General features: G+C 41.5%; 1 protein-coding gene across 1 annotated transcript in view; it reads right to left on the minus strand.

The window, feature by feature from the left end:
* Window positions 1-26,244, minus strand: part of FLT3 (fms related receptor tyrosine kinase 3) — a gene marked incomplete at its 3' end in the record, with an annotated part of 140,654 nt that overhangs the window by 17,018 nt on the left and 97,392 nt on the right. Inside the window, 4 exon segments of the mRNA XM_082248175.1 lie at window positions 2,773-2,900; window positions 6,482-6,635; window positions 7,862-7,972; window positions 15,624-15,728. Coding sequence (XP_082104301.1) covers window positions 2,773-2,900; window positions 6,482-6,635; window positions 7,862-7,972; window positions 15,624-15,728 — 498 coding nt within the window.

Genomic DNA, 26,244 nt, shown 5'->3' on the forward strand with positions numbered 1-26,244 from the left:
TACATCACAAAGGTTTTGACAAAGCACGTTTAACGTGTGAAAAGTGTCAACCTCCCTTCTTCCCTGCTGATTTGCCATGTGTGCCATGTTTTTATTGATGATTCTTCAATACATTTTTGTATGCATCATATGGGTGTGCAGCCGTCCAATCCTTTTCCTTTCTATACATCACAAGGTAGGTCACAGGGCAAACCAGGAGTGAAATCCAGGATGTAAGTCAAGCCAGGGTGTTGGAACCAAATCAAGGGACAGGTGAAGGAGCTGGATCAAACCAAGGTTTAGAAAGGTGAAGTAAACTTAGAAATCATAAATTAAGGCAGGTGAGTAATAAAGATAGTAACTAATATAGCACTCATATAAAGCACTCGGAATGCATTGGTGCAGATTAGAATGCATGAATAGAATGCTTTTGCATGGAGCATGGAAATTCAATGAAGCATGTGCAAAAGCAGTAGCAAGCAAGCTTCTAATGGTGGTCATAACCATTTTGATAAATTATTGATTTCTTTAATAGGTACCTATATAGTAAACTTACACAGTGCTTTACACACACACACACACACACACATTATATATATACTGTATATATATATATATATATATATATATATATATATATATATATATATATATATATATATATATATATATAGATACAGTATATATATATCTTATATATATATATATATATATATATATATATAGATATACATATACATATAGTACATTCATATCAGTTCCTGCCCTTAAGGAGCTTACAATCTAAAGTCCCTAAGTCACCTTCATATTACACATACTAGGGCCAATTTAGACAGGAGCCAATTAACCTACCAGCATGTCTTTGGAATGTGAGAGGAAACCAGAGTACCCGGAGGAAACCAACGCAGGCGCCGAGAGAGCATTCAAACCCTAGGCAGGTAGTGTCATGCTAGGCGGAAGTGCTAAACATTTGGCCACTGTGCTGCCTTCATAAATTTTCTTCTATAGGAAGAATTGACCTATAGACGATAACCGATTTAACCGAGTTTATATTATTCACTTTTTTGTTTCCACATATAATCTTATAATCGGATCGATCAAAATACAATCGTATTCATGAACAAAGTTCTGCCAACTGATGCAAAATTATTGATAATTCCACCTTGGCCAATCAACTCAGTTTTGATCAAATTTGATTAAAATAAGTCTAAATAGACAGGAAGGGAAATTCAAAATTCAACTAAAGGGATTGCTTTGATCAAATTGCACAACCATCAGAAAAACAAATCAAAATGTGTGGCCACCATTAGACTAACTTTATACATGATGTTTCAATTAGAAGAGTATTTGTGATTTAATATCTGGAAGATCATTTTATTGTATCTTTTTTGGTCTATAGTTTTTACTTCCAAGAACAGCCATTCAGGGGTATCAAAGGGCAGACAGAGAGAAGAAAAGATACACTGTACTCAAGCAAATAAAAAAAAAAACAGTCACATACATACATAACGTCTCTTGACCACAGTCACTAAGGTTACAGCACAGAATCCCTTGGTTTAGAATGGGTTAGTTGAGTTCCTATCTATAGTTTAAATCTCTAATATCCAAATAAAGAAAATAATCAGTAGTGTCTCTATAGGAAGCCTATGCAAGCTGCTAATTTTTAATGTAAGTTTTTTTTTCTTTAAGGATACATCCACTTTTGCGTGACCAGTGTAAATACACCACAAATATCAGTATGGAAAAAACACCATTACCCATGTGTCTGAATTGCACAAAATAACTATTTTAGAATGGATGGGTTATTGGCTCTTTTGCTTGCTTTTTTTTTTTCAAATAAACCCACAGATAACTGTTTTTTACCAACAGTTATTTAGGCAGAAAGTAAATCATGTGAACAGATTTCCTTCCCCCTCCTTTCATAAGGCCTCATGCACACTGGGCGTTTAGCCCTGGTGCATAAGGCTCTGGCATTTAGGTGGGGGGTGGAAGGTACAGGTGTATCATCTAGCTCCACTGCCAGCACCCTGTAAAACTCAATGAAAGCCTGACAAATGCTGCAACTGGATGGGGTGTGGCAGTGCACCGAGCAGTCCTTCTAGTGCAGTATGCAGCCAGGGACCAAAGCCAAGAATGCAGTCTGCTTGATTTCAAAATGTTTGTGTATGGGCACATACTCCACTGCAAACATAAGTACCACCTGGTGCACTGTCCAGCCACAGCAGCAGTCGGACTTTCATAGAGTTTTACAGGCTGCCAGCATTGGGCTGCACATTGCACCTGTACCTCCCATACACCCCTAAACTCTGAAGCCTCATGCACCGGGGCTAAACACCCTTATTAAGCCTGGTACAAACTACTACGTTTTTTTCGTTCAACCTAGCGGGCTGAAGTTAGTACAGTAATCCCCCCCCCTGAGCTGTTGTGTTCTGACTGGGGAACGGCTCCTCCGTCAGAACTCTCCGAACAGCACTTCCTGCCATTGGCTGAGAGCACTGATCTGGAGTTGGTCGGCTGTTGGTTTTCCAGCATGCTGGGGCAAATGTCGGCCTTTTTTTTTTTATACTTTTTAACCGGCCAATGTCTTCCTACATTCAGCCCGTATGTACGGGGCTTTAGGCTTGTTTCACTGACAGATATTAGAAAAACTCAGCCACTTTACAGCTAGGGCATCTGGTGCCTTTGTGCTTTTTAGTAGTGTGTCTCTACCTGCAGTAGTTCTCCATGCAGTCCATGACTTATTCCTACTATCATAATCCCTTCCAACATAGATGAATAAGACTCTTATTATACCTTCAGCTTGGAGGAGCTCAGTGTGTCCAGAAGACATGTCCCAATTGTACTGACTTTTGTCACATATGTCGGGTGTCGGAAGTAGTCCACTGTAGGAGCAGTTGCTTACTGATGTCACAAGTCTGTCTCTACAAGAATGCATACAAGGTACATTTAAGTAAAAAGATACTATTCATATTATAATTTTATAATTGAATTCAGGAAAATGTGAGAATTTGAGTTTCACACCTATTTATTTAGCATTCATTACTCACATTACTTCAGATCAATTCAGAAATTAAAAACAAATAGATCAGCATGACGAATGGACAAGTAGCATTTTCAGAAGTCAATAATATAAATCTATATATTTCTTTTAATGTACTGTAAAGTGGAAATAAACTAAAAAAAATGGAGATTTGGTATGTTATAAGGAATTTTTAGAAATGTTATTTGTGACTAGGCAGTACCCTTAAAAAACAGAATTTTGACTAGAAGTTCCTAAGAAAAATAACAATAACAATTAACTTCCTGGAAATGCCTTTACAAGGTCATCCAGTGACAAGGGTGAAGGTGGTAAACTGTGCTCCCCCTTCCGGTGTCGAGGAGGGGATGGGCCTAATAGTGGTGCACAAGGCATGCCACATTTAAATACACTGCCTGGCCCAAAAAAAAGTCGCCACCTTGAATTACCTAAGCAACTAACTAAACTAAGCATTCAGTAACTATCCTATTGGATAGTTACTGCATGTGCCCAAAGAATGAGGTCAGCTGACTACCTGAATATACTGAATGGCCAGGTTATTCCATCAATGGATTTTTTCTTCCCTGATGGCACGGGCATATTCCAAGAAGACAATGCCAGGATTCATTGGGCTCAAATTGTGAAACAGTGGTTCAGAGAGCATGAGACATCATTTTCCTGCATCTGTGGTGTCCCTGGAAGGAAAAATGTCCAAGCATTGGTGTTGTCACTGGAAGGAAAATAAATATACCAGCATTGGTGGTGTCACTAGAATCGAAAAATGTCCCTGCATCTGTTTGGTCACTGAAAAGAAAAAATGCTCCTGTGTCTGTGGTGTGACTGAAAGGAAAAGCTGTCCCTGCATCAGTGAAGTCACTGAAACTAAAACACTTACCTCTGCATCTGTGGTGTCACTGGAAGGAAAAAAAGTTCCAGCAGTGATGGTGTCACTGGAAAGAGAAATGTCCTTTCAACTGTAGTGTCATTGAAAGGGAAAAATGCCCCTGTGCCTGTGGTGTATCTGAAAGGAAACACTGTCTCTGCATCTGTGGTGTCAATGGAAGGAAAAATGTCCCTGCATTGGTGGTGTCACTGTAAGGAAAAATGTCCTTGCATTGTTGGTGTCACTGTAAGGAAAGATTTCCCTGCATCTGTAGTGTCACTAAAGGAAAAAAATGTCCCTGCGTCTGTGGTATCACTGGAAGGAAAAATGTTCAAGCATTGGTGGTGTCACTGGAAGGAAAATAAATGTCCCAGCAGTTGTGTGGTCACTAAAAGAAAAAAATGCGCCTGTGTCTGTGCTGTGACTGATAGGAAAAGCTGTCCCTGCAACAGTGAAGTCACTGGAGGGAAACACTTACCTCTGCACCTGTGGTGTCACTGGAAGGAAACAATGTCCCAGCAGTGGTGATGTCACTAGAAGGAGAAAATGTCCCTGCAACCGTGGTTTCACTGAAAGGAAAAAATTCCCCTGTGTCTGTGGTGTGACTGAAAGGAAACACTGTCCTTGCGTCACTGGTGTCACTGGAAGGGAAAAGATACCCCTGTGTCTGTAATGTCATTGGAAGGAAATTTGTCCTTGCATTGGTAGCGTCACTGGAAGGAAAAATGACCTTGCATTGGCGGTGTCACTGTAAGGAAAAACTTCCCTGCATTGGTGGTGTCACTGGGAGGAAAAATTTTCCTGTATCGGTGGTGTCACTGGAAGGAAACATTTTATTTACTGGCACAGGGTCTTCTCTCCTGGGATTTTTCCCTGTAAAGATGTAAGTATGACACCTGTCTTGTTTGTAGGGCCTAAGGATTTTGAGCGCTGCAAGGATCTCACCTCCTGGGAGAAACCCTTGAAGATACTGGCTGCAATGGAGTGCTATGTTGAGCTTAGAGGAAGCAAACTGCAGTTGCGCCCTACAATTGAGGTGGTGAGTGATTGAGTGATTGATTGATTGATTGATTGATTGATTGAGTGGGAAAGTAACACTGGAACCTTTCTAAACTGTACTGACTTGAGGACTAATGGTGGCCATATACTAGCAGAAAAATCGGCCGTGCAAGTTTTTAAAATCAAACGATTTATCGGAATGGCAAAAGATACTGCCATTATAGAACTATGAAATTTCGAAAGATAAATGTTCCATGAACATAAATTAACCATTTTATCGTTCGTTTTCGTGAAACCAGAAGGGAAATGATGACACGAAAGTGACCTCTATACGTAACTTCCGGGTTATACTCACTCTCATTTCTGGAACGATCGGTGTGTTTGTTGAAGAACCTTCTTTCCTGAAACTTTCACAATGGATCAATGGATTTTTGGGATCATAACATGTTTTATAATGTTTACTGTATATTGTTTGTGACATGCTGTGCTTCATTTGCAATAAAGTTTGTTGATTATTGCACAATTTTGGTTGGTTATTATATACTCTATATTTGCAAAAGCTAGCAGTGTGCCCTTGTTTAGTTTAGCCATGAACGTTCGTGGAAATAAATGCACTTTACATAAAACTTTTTTTCATGGATCAGACATTTCTTTTATTATTATGATCATCCTCTAATATGTCTACTTTCCGGGTTAAAGGTTTTGGCACATGCGCAAGAAAAGTCGCACGATTGTTCTCGGGCGAGGCAGACACAAAACACAAGAATGTCGGTAGATCAGCAAAAATATTTCCAATTTTTTAAGGCCAGAAAGTTGAAAGCCGTTACCGTTCGTCACCCACTTACTATAAGAATATTGGGTGAACGATCGTCATTATAGATTTTCTACCGATTTTTCTGCTAGTGTATGGCAACCATAAGACTGAGATGCCCCTAGAACCTCAGTTATCAGGGAGTCACATTTGAAGTTTAAGTGCCCAGCCAGTATAGCCCTGTGACATAGAAATTCAAAAAGTTAGAAAGACATGCAGAAGACTTAGGACTATGTTTATGTAGAAACCTGCAGTTATCTTGTGCTCCCTACACCCCACCTCCCATTCTTCATGCACGTGTGCAAAAAAAAAAAAAATACAAAAACCTTAATTAAAGTGACTGGTCCCCATCATTTTGAACATGCTGAGACAAGAATCACTCCCTGAGCTGAATGTGCCTGGGACCTTATTGCCAAGTAAGGGGGTATAGAAAATTTACAATGTAGTTGCTGGAGAGCTAAAGATCAGTATTTAGGCATATTTATTTAAAGTGCTTCATCTCAGCATTACTAGTTTGTATGTGCTAGGGCCTTTATTAAGACTGGATGAGTTTTTCACAGCTAACACAAAAATATCAGTTATTATTTTTAAAGGGTAATATAGGAAATATTTGACCCAGGAACTGATCCAGCTGCCTTGAGGGGTCAAGAAGGAATTTGTTACTCTATGAGTTCAGGTAGATATGTTGCCACTTACTTTTCCTGGTATTAGAAAACGAATGAGGAGAATTTTTTTTTTTTTAATAAAAATTAGCACATAAACCATAAATATTTGTAAAATCAAATACATTTACCTGAACTTATCCTCCTGGTTAAAATTATGGTAAAAAGTGAAGGTATTGTTTTTAATGACATCTGACCATGTCTTGTGAAATGTCTCTCGGTTAGACTTCAAGTAGTTGAGAAGATCACCATAGGGGCAGTATTCAAAAATGAGATACAATGGACCTGAAAAATGGATGGATACAAAGGCAAAAAGTCTTGTGCACTGATATTAAAGCAAAATACAGAAAATGCAACCTGTTAATGTTATATAAACAGCAAAGTTTTGGGTGGCAGTAGTCCATATACAGTATAATGTATGTAGCACCCTTTAGTGAGCTGCTAGTGTGAGAGTAGGTTAAACATAGTTAGGCTTATGGTTAAGCATGAGTCATTGAATCTGGGTCAGGTTTTATTTGTGTTTAGACTGGATGACTCATGCAGGCAAGTCTCTAGTGCCTCCCCCTGGGTCTGGAAGTTTGAAGAAAACTTCTAGAGGTTAGTGGGTGGAGGCCAGGAGGATTGATCTACATACTTAGGGACATTGGGCCGATCTCCAGGCAGTGGGCCTGGCATGGGGCTAAGACAGCCCTTGCATATAGATGAGTCATGCTTGCCAGGAGATTCAGATGGAAGAGGGAGATGGAGTGCTAAGGGGGCCGTTGGTGGCCCTTGAGGCAAACTCCCCAGTCTTGAGGGGTTTCTCTGCCTCTGGTCGGGGCTCGGGCTGACCTGGGAGGACAACAGAAGCAGTTTGGAGGGAGTCTTCTCTGAGAGGCAGCAGGAGCAAGGAGGACAGTGTGAGTACTACAGCACTGTCAGGGACCTACAAGGGGAGAGACTGCCGCACATAGCAGGTCTCTCTAGACGATAAATGTGTGCTTAAATGTTTCTTAACCTTGACCTGGGAGATCTCTGGAGTCGGGTAGACTGGTGAAGAGTCAGTCAAGCAGACTGGTAAAGAAGCAGCCAGGTTGGCTGGCATTTCCTGCAGTTGGTAGAGCTGGGACCAGTGTCTACAGGGGAGTTGGAGGTACTCCAGTATGCAGTTTACAACACTTTGTGCTAATTCCTAAAGGTATTAAGAACCCTAAGGGGCTGTTGAATCTTTTCACTTAGAAACTGTCAATGTCTGGGAGTGAAGAACCAAATCTGGAATTGACATTGGGAGGAAGTTGTCCTTGGTTTTCATTGCTATCAAGTTGGGCATCCCATATTTCTATATTTCTTATTCCCCATCCAAATTATTACCCCCTAATAAAACATAAAAACCAAGCTCAAAGACTGTTCCTTGTGTGGAGAAAGTGTGGAAGTTACTTGTTGCCTTGCTGTGCAGGAGTGGGGAACCCAGTCATCTGCAACCCCTATAGGTTGTAGTGCTTCATATAAAACATTGAAAAATGGACGTTTACCTGACGTGGTACATGCTCCCAGCAAATTTACTACATTTTCATGATGTCCAACCTGAGTCATCATTTTTAGCTCTGACATCAAGGCCTCTTTTTCTGAAGTATCAGGACTTTCTGCAATTAAAGATAGATAAATAAATTCACAAAAAACTATAATGCTGCAAGGACACTTTAGGCACCTCCATCCAGGTGATGGTTAGCTACTTATCACCTAGGGAGCATCAGAAATGAGCAACCTATAGTACATGTTTACTAGTTATAACAGTCTTATGAAAGATTGCATTCTCGTGATGGTTCAGGAATAAAGGTATTGCTTGTTTTTTTAATATTCTAAAGTAACTTAAAGGAGCATTTTATTTGCTGCTGAGCTGGCATTTGTAAATTCATCACATCTTAATGGAACACTATATATACACAACTATGACATGCAGGTTAATGCCATTATGTGCTAGTATTCACCACATACAAGCACATTACGGCAGACTTACCTTAAAAACAAAGTCCACCTGCTCTGCACTATCACCACTTTTAGTGCTCCCATCTTCACTCTTACCTAATCTAAGGGTGCTCCGGTTCGGTCACATGATCTCCCCAAAGGTTGGCTTCAGGGGAGAAGAGAGAGCAGCGACAACGGTTGCAGAGTGCCTGGGCCGTGACGTCACTCATACACTTACTATGGGGCATCCATTGTCTGCTGTCCCTCCTCTCCCTTAACACTGGTGCTGGGAGCTGATTTTGTGATCGGGCCTGAGCGCCCTTAGATTAAGCAAGTATACACATCTTTCCTTTACAGGGTAGTTAGTATGGGGATTTGAATGGGGGTTTGAGTAGATTTAGGTGTAGATAAGTTTAGATTAGACTTCAACTTTGAACAGCAAAGCAACCCTAAATTATAATATTTCTGCCACCATGCTTTTCATGAGGTTCTTCTCCTGGGATGTTTTATAGTCTTTAGTTTGAGGCAAACAAGTGTAGTGCTCACCCCCAGTGGGGCCACTGGAAACAGACATGAGGCTGCCAGAGGCCCCACTTACATGCACAATTTTACCCACACCGAGAATACAGGCTCAGTCTAGGGGATGTCTTTTTAGAAGTTATTGAAACAATAGCAATCAATAGGAGGATAAACTTCTAGCACAAATCCTTATAGTAGCTGGCTCACATAAAAGACTCAAACAGGTCTTACTCACAATATCCCAGGAGCTGTCTGCCACCCAGCCTCCACAGGTAGATTCTCAGTGAGGGAGATAAAAGATCCTTCTCCAGACCAGGGCTTCAGAACAATTTCCTCCAGCAAAATCCACTAGCAATCTCCTTCAGGCCCACAGCCATGGGCTTCCGCAGGTAGAGGCAACGGGGGGCAAATGCCCCCCCCCCCCCCGGAATCTCAACTTCCCCTTTAAAGTGGCTTCTAAGCCACTTTATACCATCCTGTCTGGTCTGTTTAATAATCCTTTGTGCCCGTGTGTCTGTGTTTTAAAAAAATAAGCCGTTCTTTACCAGTTTGTATAGCAACGAGTGCCGCTCATGTAGCCTGTCGGCTCTCTCCTTTCCCCGTCTGTCAGCTACCTGCCGCAGGCGGGCCGAGGATGATGTCAGTCGGGAGGGGAGGAGGAGAGAGCCGACGGGTCACGTGAGCGGCGATTGGCACTTTGAAAACTTGTAAAGAAGGCTTATTTTTATAAAACACAGACACAGGGCTCTCAGGATTATTAAACAGACAGTATGATATTCAACTTTAAATGAAACTACAGCAGCAGGAGGGGAGGGGGCGGGCACTGACACAGAAGTAGAGAGGCAAGGAGGGAAGGGGGAGAGAGGACAGAGGAGGACAGAAGAGCTGTGGATGATGGAGACATGTACACTGACCACGGTGTCAAGGCTCAACAGCCATGGTACAGTGTGGTCAGTTTACAGAGAGGAGGACATAGCTAGGCAGGATCAGCCAGGTATTTTAGGTGCTAGAAGGAGCCAAATTACACAGCACAAGTAAAAAAATGCTCAATATAAGTATGACTAAGCCCCTCCCCTTCATGACATTGTTGAAAAGGGACGGAGAATGGGTGACCTTAAATTTATGCCCCCCCCCCTGAAAAAAGTTCTGCGGACACCCATGCCCACAGCCCAGCTCCTGCTGAGGCCCAGACTGCAATTTCTTGTCACCCTAGTAGGGACGTGCATATGAAAAAAGAAAAAAATTATCAAGCTTTGAGGGTCGTAGCTCGGCGACCTGGGGTCACAGAGACCCCAAATTTGGGGGGTAGGTAGTCTACCATACCTATGGTTCTGGAGATATGGGGGTCCTTGCACAGCCTGTCAGAAGCTACATACAGCATGGCCAGTTTAAATAGAAGCTGGCACACGCTGTTTGCAGCAGACTGAGAGGATGAGCTCACAGTGCCTCTGACTTCTAGTCATAGACACTAAGCTCAATGTACAGCTTGGAGCCTTGGACATCTGGTAAAGCACCACTGGTCCAAGCTGTCCAATACAAATGCTACAGTACAGGCTCTCCTCTAACTGCAGAGTCATAGAAGGGGGCATGTGTCTAAAAGACACATGCTCCCCTCCAGCTTAGCCCTGTTAACTACAAGGAAAAAACATGGGTTTATGGTAGTGATCGACCGATATTGGATTTTCATTGCTGATACCGATACCGATATTTTGGCCATTGAATATCGGTATCGGCCGATAGTGGCTGATATTTTTGTACATTTAAAAATGTTTTATTTTTTTTATTTTTACACTTGACAGGTACTGTTGTGGAGGGATCTGAGGGTCTAAAAGACCCCAAACCCCTCCTCTGCACTTAAAAGCATTCAAAACAGCCAAGTTTGGCTGTTTTGAATGCTGTTATTTTTTTTATTCTGGCGCCGAATACCCGGAAGTGATGTCATGAGATAACTTCTGGGTTTTTACATGGAGACCCGATCAGAGGTAAATGCGGCTTTGATCGGGTCTTCTCTTCGGCGGCCGTGCAGGTAAGATGCCCGGGTCTCCCGGTGAGGCGGGAGACCCGGGCAAGCCGCGGAAGGCGGCGGAAGGGGGGGACGTCTCCTCCCTCTCCTTGTAATGACAGCCGAGAGGCTTCTCAGCCACATCGGTTGTCCTTACAGCACTTTCCCTAAATATCTAAGTAACCTCGGGGGCCGATTCCGATATATCGGGGAAAGTGCAGATCAGCCTTTGATATATCGGCTTTGCCGATAATCAGTCAATCCCTAGTTTATGGGTACAAGGTTTACCCATAATCCCATGTTTTTTTCACAAAGTTAAGAGGGAGAATCTGCTACTGAGGAAAAGGTACTTTTTTAATCAAGCAAAATAATATATTATTTATCTATTTACTGTGAAAGTACTGGTTTGAAGTTATAACTTCAAACTTCAGTAATTTGCCTGTTAAGCCACCTGCTTGAGCACAGGTTTTGATAATATAGTGAAATACCTTAAAAACAATATATAAATTATTATGTGTTTATTACTTACTTATGGTAATTAACCACTTGCCACCCAGGCCAATTCTGACACTTCTCTCCTACATGTAAAAATCATCATTTATTTTGCTAGAAATTACTTAGAACCCCAAACATTATATATAATTTTTTAGTTGGACTGTTTCACTGTTTCACAGTTTTTTTTTAATTCTCCTGCATTTCACGTTTTAGTAACTAACCCTGAACCCTTTATTGTTTACTTTTTTATTTACTCAATATTACTGTTATATTTCTGGCTTCAGAAAATAAAGAGACGCGTTTTATTTTTCTACAATCTTTATCGTCATCTTTGCTAGTAATATTGTTTCCAGCATCAACAAAATGGATGACTGAAAAACATCTTAAAAGGAAAGTGTTTGTAAATATTTTTGGTAAATGAGTATCACTAGTAGAACTGCTATCGCCTACATAATGAGAATCTGGCTCTGATACTAGCCAGTGCCTCACCAGCCACTGACCTCACGGCACGGCCCTGCTCTCTAGCTATCTCCCAGTGGGCAGCAGCCCCAGGAGAAGCAGGTGGGAGAAATCTAACACCCAGCTAGGAATCTCTGGCCAGACAAAAATAATTATTGATTACTGCTCCACTAACTGCAGTAAAGCAAAAAATAATAATAATAATTTTATATACATATATATATACACAGTATCTCGCCAAAGAGAGTACACCCCTCACATTTTTGTAAATATTTTAATATTTTAATACATCTTTTCATGTGACAACACTGAAGAAATGACACTTTGCTACAATGTAAAGTATTGAGTGTACAGCTTGTATAACAGTGTACATTTGCTGTCCCCTCAAAATAACTCAACACACAGCCATTAATGTCTAAACCACTGACAAAAAAAGTGAGTACACCCCTAAATGTTAAAATGTCCACATTGGGACCAAAGTGGTAATATTTTGTGTGGTCACCAGTGTTGGGGTAGTTACTCAAAAAATGTAACTAGTTACTAGTTACTAGTTACTTCTGTAAATTGTAATGAGATTACTTTACTAGTTACTGTATTTGAAAAGTAACTTCACTACTTTTTACTTTACTCTCCTCTTTCTTAATTGACCGTGTAGAAGAAGATACATGACACTCTTTCTGCATAGAGTTTATTGTATAAACACAAGCTTTGGGAAACATGAGAACAAAACCTGAAAAAACAGAATAAAACATAAAGTGCAACAAAAAGTCATAAACTTCATCCCTCTCTATTCTTCGAAATAACGATTGTATCGCACGGCTTGGGTAACGCAGGAAAGCGCGTTCCTACAGTCTAGTAAAGTAGTGAAGTTACTTCCTATAGCCTAGTAAAGTAGTGTAGTTACCAATATTAGTATTGTAACTAGTTACTTTACTTAGTTACCAAAAAAAGTAATGTAGTTACTGTAATTAGTTACTTTGTAACTAGTTACCCCCAACACTGGTGGTCACCATTATTTTCCAGCACTGCCTTAACCCACTTGGGCATGGAGTTCACCAGAGCTTCACAGGTTGCCACTGGAGTCCTCTTCTATTCCTCCATGACTACATCACCGAGCTGGTGGATGTTAGAGACCTTGCGCTCCTCCACCTTCCATTTGAGAATCTCCCACAGATGCTACATAGGGTTTAGGTCTGGAGACATGTTTGGCCAGTCCATTACCTTTACCCTCAGCTTCTTTAGCAAGGCAGTGGTTGTCTTGGAGGTGGGTTTGGGGTCATTATCATGTTTGAATATCCAGTCACTGAAGGAAGGGGATCACGCTCTGCTTCAGTATGTCACAGTACATGTTGGCATTCATGGTTCCCTCAATGAACTGTAGCTCCCCAGTGCCGGCAGCACTCATGCAGCCCCAGACCATGAGATTCCCACCACCATGCTTGACTGTAGGCAAGACACACTTGTCTTTGTACTCCTCACCTGGTTGCCGCCACACACGTTTGACACCATTTGAACCAAATAAGTTTATCTTGGTTTCATCAAATCAGGTTCCAGTAATCCATGTCCTTAGTCTGCTTGTCTTCAGCAAACTGTTTTTCGGGCTTTCTTGTGCATCATCTTTAGAAGAGGCTTCATTCTGGGATGACAGCCATGCAGACCAATTTGATGCAGTGTATGGCGTATGGTCTGAGCACTGACAGACAGACCCCCCCACCCCTTCAACCTTTGCAGCAATGCTTGCAGCACTCTATTTCCCTATGACAACCTCTGGATATGTCGGTGAACATGTGTACTCTTCTCTACTCAACTTCTTTGGTCGACCATGGCAAGGTCTGTTCTGAGTGGCACTTGTCCTGTTAAACTGCTGTATGGTCTTGGCCACAGAGCTGCAGCTCAGTTTCAGGGTCTTGGCAATCTTCTTATAGCCTAGCCCATCTTTATGTAGAGAAACATTTCTTTTTTTTTTTTGTTCCTCAGAGAGCTCTTTTCCATAAGGTGCCATGTTGAACTTCCAGTGGCCAGTATGAGAGAGTGAGAGTGATAACACCAAATTTAACACGCCTGCTCCCTAGTCACACCTGAGACCTTGTAACACTAACGAGTCACATGACACGGGGAGGGAAAATTGCTAATTGGGCCTGATTTGGACATTTTCATTTAGGGGTGTACTCACTTTTGTTGCCAGCGGTTTAGACATTAATGGCTGTGTGTTGAGTTATTTTGAGGGGACAGCAAATTTAATTTTCACTGTTATACAAGCTGTACACTCACTACTTTACATTGTAGCAAAGTTTCATTTCTTCAGTGTTATCACATGAAAAGATATAATAAAATATTTACAAAAATGTGGAGGGGTGTACTCACTTTTGTGAGATACTTTATATATATTTAGCCTAGCAGCCCCAAATAAAGAAGGTTGCTACACAGGTCTACTGTTACTGTGACCAAACAAATCTACCTTTGATTGATACATTTTCAGCACATTGTTCCAGCAGGCCTGGTCTTTGCCCATAAGTTCAATGGCAAACTCTAGTCTTGCTGTAGGGTTCTGGACAGTGAAGGCTTTTTCTTAACACAACTCTCATTCAAATATCTTTGTTATTGTAGATGCATGCACCCTTTGCAATTGCTGCAAGAGTTACCTGAATACAATTTTTGGGAATCTTAGAGACTCCTTTTACCTACAAAAGTTCAGTTCTTGGGTTGCATTTGCTGGGCTGGCCAGTCCTGGACAAATCAAATGTACGAAATTTGAATATTATTTTCCTTACAATGGAATGAATAACTTCAAATCGTTTAGTGATCCTTTTAAATCCTTTACAGACTCATTGCCATCCACAACTTTATTTCTGAGGTCCTTAGAAAGCCCTATTGATCTTAGCATAATGACACTATACATGTCAATATCCAATAGAACGCCAGACATGTCTAAGGTTTAAATAAGATAGGTTCCATCTGCATACGCCCGGCGTGACCACTTGACCTCCGAGATCATCATCGTATGCCGGAGGGAGGGTGTCACTTACGGCAAGTGGGTGAGAGACGGATCGGTATCGGGTGGGTGGGAGATGGAGCGGGTGAGAGACAGAGCAGTACTGAGTGGATGCCGAATGGTGCGGCATCACCCGGGTATCACTTACTGCAAGTGGGTGAGAGATACCGATCTGCCAGCAGATCTGCTAATGTGGAATTGCTTATATCTTTTGTACATATGTGAGTGGCATATTCAATAACATTTGTAAACGGAATTATGCTATGTGACATCATTTTACCCTTACATGAGCATTACCACCTAATGGTTGGCGGAGAAGACTAGTCTCGGACCCTGACATAGGATGTACAAAATATCGGCCCGTATTGGCCGATACCGATATGCGATGGCCAAAATATCAGTATCGGTATCGGCAACGAAAAACCAATATTGGTCGATCCCTAATGTGCAGCACTAAATAAAACTACGCACATGTACACAAACCTCTCTAAAAAATAAAAAAAGAATAGTTTCCTTTTCCTAGACCACCTCTACTTATGTCAGACTTCCATGAAAGCAATTAGTATGCTACTTTATATCAGTAGTGAGGCAATATACTTAAACAAACAGCCAAAATGAATTTTAGTTTGTAAAAAAGAATTAAAATCAGTTAATATGAAATACAGTACATAGATACCATGAATTAGCACACCTATTTTTAAACCAGGCAAACCAAACAGTCATAAATTCATTAGATTTGCTTTAATGTATTTAGGTAGACTGGTCCAATTTGCAGAGAATCATACAGTTGGCTAATTATGGTTGTATGGATTCCTGGACTGCGCGATTTTCTTCTAAACTGTGTTTTATATCCTTTACCTACCTTTCAGCATTTTGACAGCCACCTGCAATGAGACCCCTGGTTTGCTGATTCCATATGCTGTAGCAGTGACCACTTTTCCAAATGCTCCAGAACCGATTGTGTTACCTAAAATTCATGAAAGTAAAGAATTATTGTCTGTGTGTTCTGTGATCATTTATCACTGTATCGCTAGATTAAAGTGTTACTAAACCGAGGACCCTGCATTCACTATATCTGGTCTCCCACAGTACACACAACATGGAAATGCAATTATATTAGTAAATATAAACTACTAAATACCTTTTCTCATCAGCAGTATATAGCAGTCTTATGACTTCTATCAATGTCTGGTTAAAGCTTGTAGGAGAAGTTTTCATTCTCCTCTGGCTGTCACATTAGGCGCCAGGACCCCTGACTCTCTGTCTGCACAGTGCTGATTGACCCTGTGCTGATCACATGCACTCTCCCAGGAAAATAAAATACTCTCTAGCAACACACACCAAGCTAAGCATGTGCAGCTTTTCTCCAAGGCTCTGTTCTATCGGCAGATAGATTAGGGACAGTAAAAGAAAAGGAGGTTTGGAAAAGACAGGATCAAACAGCCTTTTTACACAATGCGCAGGATTAACCCCTTGAGTTCCACAGTGAGTATAACAAGCATGCTTTACTGCATATACAGATTGATTTTACTGTTGTGGGTTTAGAAACACTTTAAATGATAATCTTCTTATTAGGGGGATTACACAAAATCTTCATATTATCTTGTATTAAACTAAAGCCAAGAACAGACTTCACAGAGCAATAGTCTTACTACAGAGCCATTGAGGCTGCATTGACAATTGGCGTTTCCGGACCACGCAATAAAATGCACAGAAAACACGTGCTTGTTAATGGCACACCTAATGCAGTTAGATGCGCGTTTTGTCACACATTCTGTCAAATGCGCTACAAACATGCCAAAATGTGTGAAGCTCCATACCTGAAAAGGCGTTGGAGCTTCTTTTAGCGTGCTTGTCACACGTAGGGTGGAAAACCCCCAAAAAACATGCAAAAAAAGTGAGCGTGTAAGCGTGTTCTCACTACACCAAGGGTGAATGGGGCCTGAATTATCACAAACTACTCTGACCAATCAACTCAATGATATACTGTACAAAGCTTAGGACTCTATGACCAAAGCTCGTTTGGCCCTACTTCTCCTGTAGGTCACAGGAGTGCACTTAGTTCTGCATTTCTGTGACCCATATTTAGTCAACAGCAGGCTTAAGTCTGTTGTTGGCTGATGTCACTCAGCCGGTCTAGGCTCTGGAGAGATCCCGACTTTAATGTCGGGATCAACCCAAATGCCTGACCGGCAGCTGGCTCAGCTTCTCAGATACAGCATTAGACCGATGCTTCATCCGCCTAGGTTAATATGAAAAGGTTTTTTTTTAAATCCTGCACTTCTCTTTTAACCACTTGCCGACCCACCACAGTACATATACTATGACAGATCGGCACGTACAGGCACAATCATGTACCTGTACATCATGTGCCTGCACCGGGTTTAGGAGCACACTGCGCACCCCTTGGGGTGCGGAGCTCTCCCCCTTCCAACTGCTGTGTTCAATTTCTTAATTTTCCAAATAATTGTGACAAAAAATTGCAACTTCAAAAAGCTCACCACACCTCTTACTAAATGCCTCCAACTGTCTAATTTCCAAAAAGGGGTTATATGTGGGGAATTTGTACTGTCCTAGCAATTGAGAGCCTCAAGAAATAAGTTAGGCTGTCAGTACATCAGGATTGAGCAATTTTCAAATATACTGTATATACACCATAGTTTATAGACTCTATAACTTCCCCATAAACCATAAACCATAAACCATAATTAATATACACTTATTGGGATTTTTTTTAATGAAAGAAATGTAGCAGAATACATTCTGGCCTACATTTATGTTGAAATTTGATTTTACTGAAAATGTTTTATGACAGAAAGTAAAAAATATATATATTTTTTTAATTTTCAGTCTTTTTTCGTTTATATTTAAAAAAAATAAATAAATAAAACCCAGTGGTGCTCAAATAGCACCAAAAGAAAGCTATATTTGTGTGAAAAAAATTATACAAATGTAATTTGCGTACAGGGTTGCTTGACTACACAATTGCCTGTTAAAGTACTACAGCACTAAATAGCAAATACTGTAAATGCACTGGTCATGAAGGGGGTAAAACCTTTCAGAGTAACATGTAACATGTACCCAATGCTGTAGCCGCTGCCCAATCCCTGCACTCCCTGTGACAGCAGTATGAGGAGAAGTTCCCTGTACCAGCTGTCACTTTTTTAAATCAGTGCGGCCGTGCGGGGCTCTGCCCACATGGCCGTGTTATTCATTCACACAGCTCTGTGTATGAATGAACTACAAGCCCCAACATCCTTTGTGGCTGTCAGCTTGTAGTTTACAATGAACTACCATGGTCCTGTGGAGCGCCTTGGTAGTCCATTGATTTCTTCCTGTCAGTGTATCTATGTGCCTGTACAGGATGTACAGGCACACAGATACACTGACAGATCCGCAGGAGATCTGCATGGCACCAGTGATCTGCTGATTGCTGGTGCAATGCTTTACAGGCTCCAAAAAATAAAAAAATAAATGCACATTTTTTTACCTGCAAAAAAATTTACGTTTATTTATTTATTTTTCTAAACCACTTAGGCTACATTCAGGCTCCGTTCACATCTAGGCGTTTTGGGGTGTTTTTGGGGCGTTTTTCTGCTCTAGGATCAGCTCTCAAAACGCCCAACAAGACAAATCCTATTCATTTCAATGGCCCCTGTTCACATCTGAGCGTTTTGACGCTGTATACAAAACGCCCAACGCTCAAAAAAGTACATGAGCTTCTTTTTGGGCAGATTACAGGCGTTTTCCATTGATCTCTATTCAATCTAAAAACGCCTGCACAAAAATCGTGGTAAAAATCGCGGTAAGGCTACATTCACACCTGAGCGTAGCGTTTTTCGCGCGTTTTTTACCGCGATTTTACCGCGATTTTTGCGGCGTTTTTTACCGCGATTTTACCGCGATTTTTACCGCGATTTTTGTGCAGGCGTTTTTAGATTGAATAGAGATCAATGGAAAACGCCTGTAATCTGCCCAAAAAGAAGCTCATGTACTTTTTTGAGCGTTGGGCGTTTTGTATACAGCGTCAAAACGCTCAGATGTGAACAGGGGCCATTGAAATGAATAGGATTTGTCTTGTTGGGCGTTTTGAGAGCTGATCCTAGAGCAGAAAAACGCCCCAAAAACGCCCCAAAACGCCTAGATGTGAACAGAGCCTTAAATCGCGGTAAAAAACGCCGCAAAAATCGCGGTAAAATCGCGGTAAAAAACGCGCGAAAAACGCTACGCTCAGGTGTGAATGTAGCCTCACACCTGAGCGTAGCGTTTTTCGCGCGTTTTTTACCGCGATTTTACCGCGATTTTTGCGGCGTTTTTTACCGCGATTTTACCGCGATTTTTACCGCGATTTTTGTGCAGGCGTTTTTAGATTGAATAGAGATCAATGGAAAACGCCTGTAATCTGCCCAAAAAGAAGCTCATGTACTTTTTTGAGCGTTGGGCGTTTTGTATACAGCGTCAAAACGCTCAGATGTGAACAGGGGCCATTGAAATGAATAGGATTTGTCTTGTTGGGCGTTTTGAGAGCTGATCCTAGGGCAGAAAAACGCCCCAAAAACGCCCCAAAACGCCTAGATGTGAACGGAGCCTTAAGGACCAGGCCTATTTCTGACACATGTTGTTTACAAGTTAAAATCAGTTTTTGCTTGAAAATTACTTGGAACCCCCAAATATGATATATATATATATATTTTTTTAGCAAAGACTCTGGAGAATAAAATGGCAGTCGTTGCAATATTTTTTTATTACAGGGTATTTGTGCAGCGGTCTTTTAAACACAATTTATTTTGGAAAAAATAAATTTCACTGCATTTAAAAAAAACGAAACAGTAAAGTTAGCACAATTTTTTGTATAATGTGAAAGATGATGTCACACCGAGTAAATCGATACCTAACATGTTATGGTTTAAAATTGCGCACACAATGGGGACAAACTACAGTAGTTAAAGAACTCCATAGATGATGCTTTAAAAAATTTTAGCGGTTAACCGTTTAGAGTTACAGAGAAAGTCTTTTTCTAGAATTATTGTTCTTGCTCTGGCAATCGCGGTGATACCTCACATATGTGGTTGGAACACCGTTTTTATTTGCGGCCGCGACTTACGTAGGTGCTTTCTTTCATGCGCAAGCTCAAGGCGACGGGGGAGCTTTAACATATTTTTTCCTATTTATTTTATTTAATTTTTTTTTTTTTTTTTTTTAGCAGACCCCAGACCCCTCCACTGCACTTCAAAATATTCAAAATGCTTAATCTGCATTTTTGAACACTGACAGTTTTTTAAAATCGCCGCCTTTACTAGCCGTTAGCATCCGAGTAAACGGGAAGTGACGACACTTACGGGTTACTACATCGGATACCCAAATCCAGCTTTTTTGGGACTCCAACCTTTTTGGTCTTTTTTTTATTTGTTTAGCAAAAAAGAGAAAACATTGCTTTGATCAAATACCACCAAAAGAAAGCACTATTTGTGGGGAAAAAATGACATAAATTTGGTTTAGGTACAGTGTTGCATGACCGTACAATTGTCATTCAAAATGCAACAGCGCAAAAAGCTATAAATTGGCCTGGACAGGAAGGGGGAAAAGTGCCCAGTATTGAAGTGGTTAAGTAGATGTATTAGCATACACATGCTAGGTTGATTTAAAGGGGCAGCACTTTTTTTTTTTTTTTTTAATCTTTACTATCACTATAGTGCGGTTGACACCATTGAAGGGGCAGCAGCTTTATATTTATGAGTAGAGGTCACTTATTACTAGTCACAAATTTAGTTAGTTGGCCCCTTTATATTTATTTGCAAAAAATGTATATATTGCAGCTTACCAATCAATAGATGTGGTGGCTGCATTGATTTTCATTTTCAGGCTTTTTTCCCTCTGGTTTCACCTAGTGATCTGGCCAGTAACACACCTCCTGTATTAGTGTGCCTCCACTCTAGATGAAGGAGCACAGGTGTCAACTTTGGAAAGCAGTATCGCTAATCTGGGGGGGGGGGGGGGTGTTAGTGAGTAATTCTGCTAGTACATCTAGCAAATTGATAGCTAATATTTTATAAGCAGTTACAGCAAACTGTTTTTTTCTTTTTGGGATAACAGCCCATTCACACTGCCACGACAGGATTTTGTGGGGCGACCTGTGAAGTCCGACCAATTGAAGTCAATGCAAGTCACCTCCAGGTCGCCCCAAAGTAGTACAGGACCCTTTTTCTAAGTCGGATCGACTTGTGTCGCTCCTATTAGAACGGGTCCTGTACTATTCAATGGCGAGCGACCGACCGCGACTTGTCAGGCGACCAAGTCGCCTGACAAGTCGCGCTAGTGTGAATGGACCCTAAAGGTTTAACATAAATAAATAAAAATAAAGCTAATCATTGTAAGCAGCCGTACTAGTAATAAAGAGTTTATCTCATCTCTGTAACTCATACATTTGCAAGAAAGTTTGTTTAAAAAAAATAAAAATTCTGGCTGGATCACAAGACAAAATGTGAAGAAAGAAAGCCTAAAAAAGAAAAGGAATGCAGCCATCACATCTAAGAATGGTAAGAGGGCACAAGTAATAGGTGCCCTCGCACATGGGACAGGGGATGTTTAAAAAAAAAAAAAAAAAATTTTGTGTCAGAATTTATTTAATTTATAAGACACTGTCCCTTTAAATGTTAAGCATGGTTTTGGCGGGCTGCACAGCAGCGCGCGCCCCTCTAGAAGGTTCTGACCCAAGGCTTTATTAAGGGGTCGCTGAGGTAATCCCCCTCAGTTAGGAAGTGACTGCCTGGCGAGCTCTCCTCTCCTCAGCGGCGTTGCGGCATTCGCTGGCTCTTCTGCCATAATGAAGACCCTTGTCCGGCAAGTATTGGAAAGAGCAGCTTTAGAAGGGGGAGAAGAATGGCTGCGGAACTGTCTCATGGTGAGCGGAGCTGAACCTGAACAGCTGAGGGAGGAGGTGAGCGGAATGGCTGCATCTGCGGCCGCAGTGCGGGCAGAGGAGACGGCCGTGAGGAGTGTATCCCCCTCACCTCAGGCACCAGTAGCAGGGAAGGCAGGGACCAGACAGGGTCAGCGGAGCCGTCCTCCGGAGCGGCCAGCATCCTCGAGGCAGGAGTCAGACAGCACAGCTGCGGGACTGTCAGAAGCTGCGGGAGGGCTGAGAAGGAGCCGAAGAGGCCCGAAGAGAAAAAGGTTTGCTTCACCATCACCGCCACCCAGTGGTGAAAGGCGGGATAACACCCGGCCTCACAGAAGCAGAATTGAGAGAGCATCTGAGGAGAGGGTTGCTAGGCAACCTAGGGAGGATAGTTCCAGTCAGGTACCAGCTGAAGAGGTTTTTCTTAGCCAGGCTTTACGTCCACAGGTGAATACAAGCAGTGCAGAAGTACAGCATATGGCGCCTCCTGTTAGCCAATCAGCTACGCTGCCGACAGGAGTTGGTGAGTTGGCACAATTGAACAATTTAAATGTTATTTTAGAATCTTTATCTAAATTTGCGAGTTTGTTGAATGTTACACCTGTTCCTGCTGTTAATGTTCCTAGTTTCAGCATACAAGGTCCTGGTAATGTATGGTCCCCAGTCAGCAATATGAATCAAGTGGCGACTGTGGTAAGTAGTGTTCCGGTTACACCTGTGTCAGATGGTGGTACCAGAGTTAGTCATTTGGCACACACGGTTCCCGAGACGTGTCTGAAGGAAGTGATGCCATGCGATATGTCGCCGCTTGGTTATCACCTCACAGCAGGGATCAAAGAGAAAATTTGGAAAGGTGAATTTATCGATTTACTTTCATTGTTGCCGTCAGCAAAGGAATTTGCTTTCAAGAATGAAAAAAAATCTGATGACGGGCAAGAAGAAAATAGGAGGCGTCCGGTTTATAGGTCATTCAATAACTGGCTTCAAGCCTTTTGCATTTATTCGTCGGTTTTGGGTGAAAAATTTCCAGAATATTGTAGTGGGTTATTCCAGCATGTGGAACATATCCTGGAAGCGTATAAGAACTTCGGTGGTCTGGGATGGTTTTATTACGATGAGTCCTTCCGACAGAAACTATCAGTTTATCCCAGCCTGAAATGGGGCATGAAGGACGTAGGCCTTTGGTTAAATTTAATTATTCCTCAAAAGTTTACGCCAACAAAACAATTAAGTGCTGCCCCTATGGCCTCCCCCTATAGGAAGGGAATTTGTTATGCGTATAATGAAACGCAGTGTAAGTGGGCAGCAGCGTGCAAATTTAAACATGAGTGCTCATTTTGTACGGGCAATCACCCAGCAATAAAATGTTTTAAGAGGGCAAGTCAGCAGAATCAGTCATCCAGGGATATTTTTCAGAAAAGCCTGCACTTCAGTGAGGCTGGAAAAAATGCTCCCGTGGCTGCAGGCATATCCAAACAAGGAGAAGGCCCAATTATTAATTAATGGTTTTCAATCAGGTTTTAAGCTTCCATCTTTTAAAGGATTGGGTTGTAAGGTTGAAAAAAATTTAAAGTCAACAGATCAATTTATAGATATAGCCAGGGAGAAGATTCGCAAGGAAATTGAGGCTGGGCGAGTAGCAGGCCCATTCTTGGACCCGCCTTTTAAGAACTTTCGTATATCTCCTCTAGGTTTGGTTCCTAAAAAGGAGCCTAACTCCTTCCGAGTAATACATCACCTGTCTTTTCCTAGAGGTGGTTCGTTAAATGACGATATAGACCCTATTATATCATCAGTTTCATATACTACGTTTGATGAGGCGGTTGATATGATTAAGCAATATGGCCCTAGTGCATTATTAGCTAAGGCGGATGTTCAATCGGCATTCAGATTATTACCTATTGATCCGGAAGCCTTCAATTCCTTAGGTTTTTATTTTGATGGTTTTTTCTTTTTCGACCGCTGCTTGCCGATGGGATGCTCCTTGTCCTGTGCCTATTTTGAATCCTTTGCGACTTTTCTTCAGTGGGTGATGGTTCGAGAATCGGGTTGTCAGGGGGTCTTACATTACTTGGATGATTTCCTTTTTGTGGGACCCCCTGATTCTGACATCTGCCTGTTGCTGCTAAAGCTATTTTCCCTTATTTGTAGACATTTTGGGATACCATTGGCTGAGGATAAAACGGTTTTACCTAACACTTTGATTGAATTCCTGGGTATCTCTATTAATACAGCCATTGGCGAGTGTCAGCTCCCGAGGGAAAAAATCTCTAGGATGCAGTCCACAATTAGTGAATTTTTGAGGCGAAAGAAAGTTCTCTTAAAAGAGCTTCAGTCTCTGCTAGGCCTGCTAGCATTCGCCTCGCGTATCATGCCAGTAGGTAGAATTTTTTCGAGGCGTTTGGCTCTAGCAATGTCTGGCTTTAAGTCTCCTTTGGCGCATATCCGGCTAACGGCGGAGTTAAAAGATGATCTGCGCGTTTGGTCGCGTTTTTTAAACGACTATAATGGTCGTTCATTTTTTCAAAAAGACTGGGTTTTTGCTGCTGACCTCCAGTTATTTACGGATTCAGCAGGGTCTTTAGGGTTTGGGGCCGTCTGGGACACCCATTGGTGTTGCGGATCTTGGCCTACGTCATGGGTTGAGAGTAAATTTACTAATAATATAGTCTTATTAGAATTATTCCCGATTTTGGTTGCCCTTGAACTTTGGGGTGCTAATTTCAGGGACAGGAGAATTTTGGTACACTCGGATAACAGAGGAGTTTTGTATGCAATAAATGCTTTGTCATCAAAATCTACATTGGTACTAAGACTTCTCCGTTATCTTGTTTTCTTATGTTTGAAATTAAACATCTGGTTAAAGGTCAAATATATTCCTGGAGTGTCAAATTGCATAGCTGATTCCCTATCCCGTTTTCAGTTCTCTCGTTTCAGGGAACTTCATCCGAATGCCGATCCGGTGGGATGTCATTGCCCAGATCACCTGTGGACCTTGATTTAGATCTGGTCTTTGATGCGATAAAGTGCTCGGTGGCACCTCACACTTGGTCGGAGTATGGTTCTGCTTATCAGAGATGGTTGTTATTCTGTAATGAGATGGGTATTCCATCTGAGCCGCCTAGGGAGGGTGACATGCTAGCTTTTTTATGCACATTGATGAAACAGCAGCTATCATATAGCCATATTAACAAGATCCTAGCCGGGGTTTCATTTTTTCTGAAATTGAAGAATTATGTAGGGTTTATGAGTTTTTTCTCAATAAGACAAGCCCTCAAAGGTTATAGAAAGAGGATGTTCACCCCTGACACACGCAGACCTATATCAATTGATTTACTTAGAAGATTATGCTTGGCCTCCCCTGCTGTCTGTTTTTCGGAATATGAGGCTAGACTTTTTTCGGCAGCCTTTGTGCTTTGTTTTTTCGCTGCGCTTCGTGTTTCCGAATTGGTCTCAGACAATAGGGTGGGCCAATCAGGCCTTAATGCGAAAGAAGTCATTGTGGGTAGGGAGAAGGTTAATGTTTTCATTAGCCAATCAAAAACTGATCAGTTTAGAAAAGGCCATTGGTTAGAGCTGGCAGCTTGTGGTGATCAGTATATATGTCCTTGTGCGGTTCTTAGCAGATATTTGGAGGTCAGGCCCCCCTTTTCAAATAATTTCTTTATTCATATAGATGGTTCAGTAGTCACAAAATATCAGTTTTCAGCTGTTCTAAAAAAATGTCTTAAGTATTTAGGTATGGATAAGCTTAGAATTACCGCACATTCGTTTAGGATAGGAGCGGCCACGGAAGCGGCCAGGATGGGTTTAGATGAGTCTATGATAAAAAAGTTGGGAAGGTGGGAATCGAAAAGTTTTAATCTATATATCAGACCTAATTTATCTGTTTGATTCCATAGGTGTCAAAGTTTCCGTATGGATCATTGGACACTCGTTTGTTCACTGGGCACGAAAAAGAGCTGCACACCGGTGTTATACTGAAAATTTGTCTTTTGATATTGATCATTTGCATATATTTTGGAAAGGAGTGAGAGGTCTGAGTTGGGTTAATTTGTGTGACTTGATTTATAGATTAAAAGAAGTTTGGCCAGCCCCATCCGTATTGATATTCCACTTGGGAGGGAATGATGTGGGAGTTTTGAAGTCATTAGATTTATTATTCAAGATTAAAAAGGATCTATACAATTTCAAGTTAATTTTTCCGAATTGTACAATGGTGTTTTCGGAAATTGTTCCTCGTTTGAAATGGTTGTCTTCAATGGAATTTAAGCCCTTGGAGAGGACCAGGAGGAGAGTAAATCATGCAATGGCAAAATTTATGCCATTGGTTGGTGGTTTTGCTTTCCGACACGTGGACCTTGAAGGTGGTTTCCCTGGCCTTTACAGGCAGGATGGAATCCATTTATCTGATATAGGTTTAGATATACTCAATTTAGGGTTTCAAAATAGCATAGAAATGGCCGCGGTGGTGGGGGGGCCGGTACAAGTTTGCAACTAGTCCCGGCGTTTGGGGGACTTTGGTGGTTTTAAATATGTTTATTTTCGCTCGAGTTCTGGGACTGAGCGATACAGATTTATGTTT

The sequence above is a fragment of the Pelophylax lessonae genome, assembly GCF_965119305.1.
Source record: "Pelophylax lessonae genome assembly, chromosome: 2".
In the NCBI taxonomy this organism is placed as follows: Eukaryota; Metazoa; Chordata; class Amphibia; order Anura; family Ranidae; genus Pelophylax; species Pelophylax lessonae.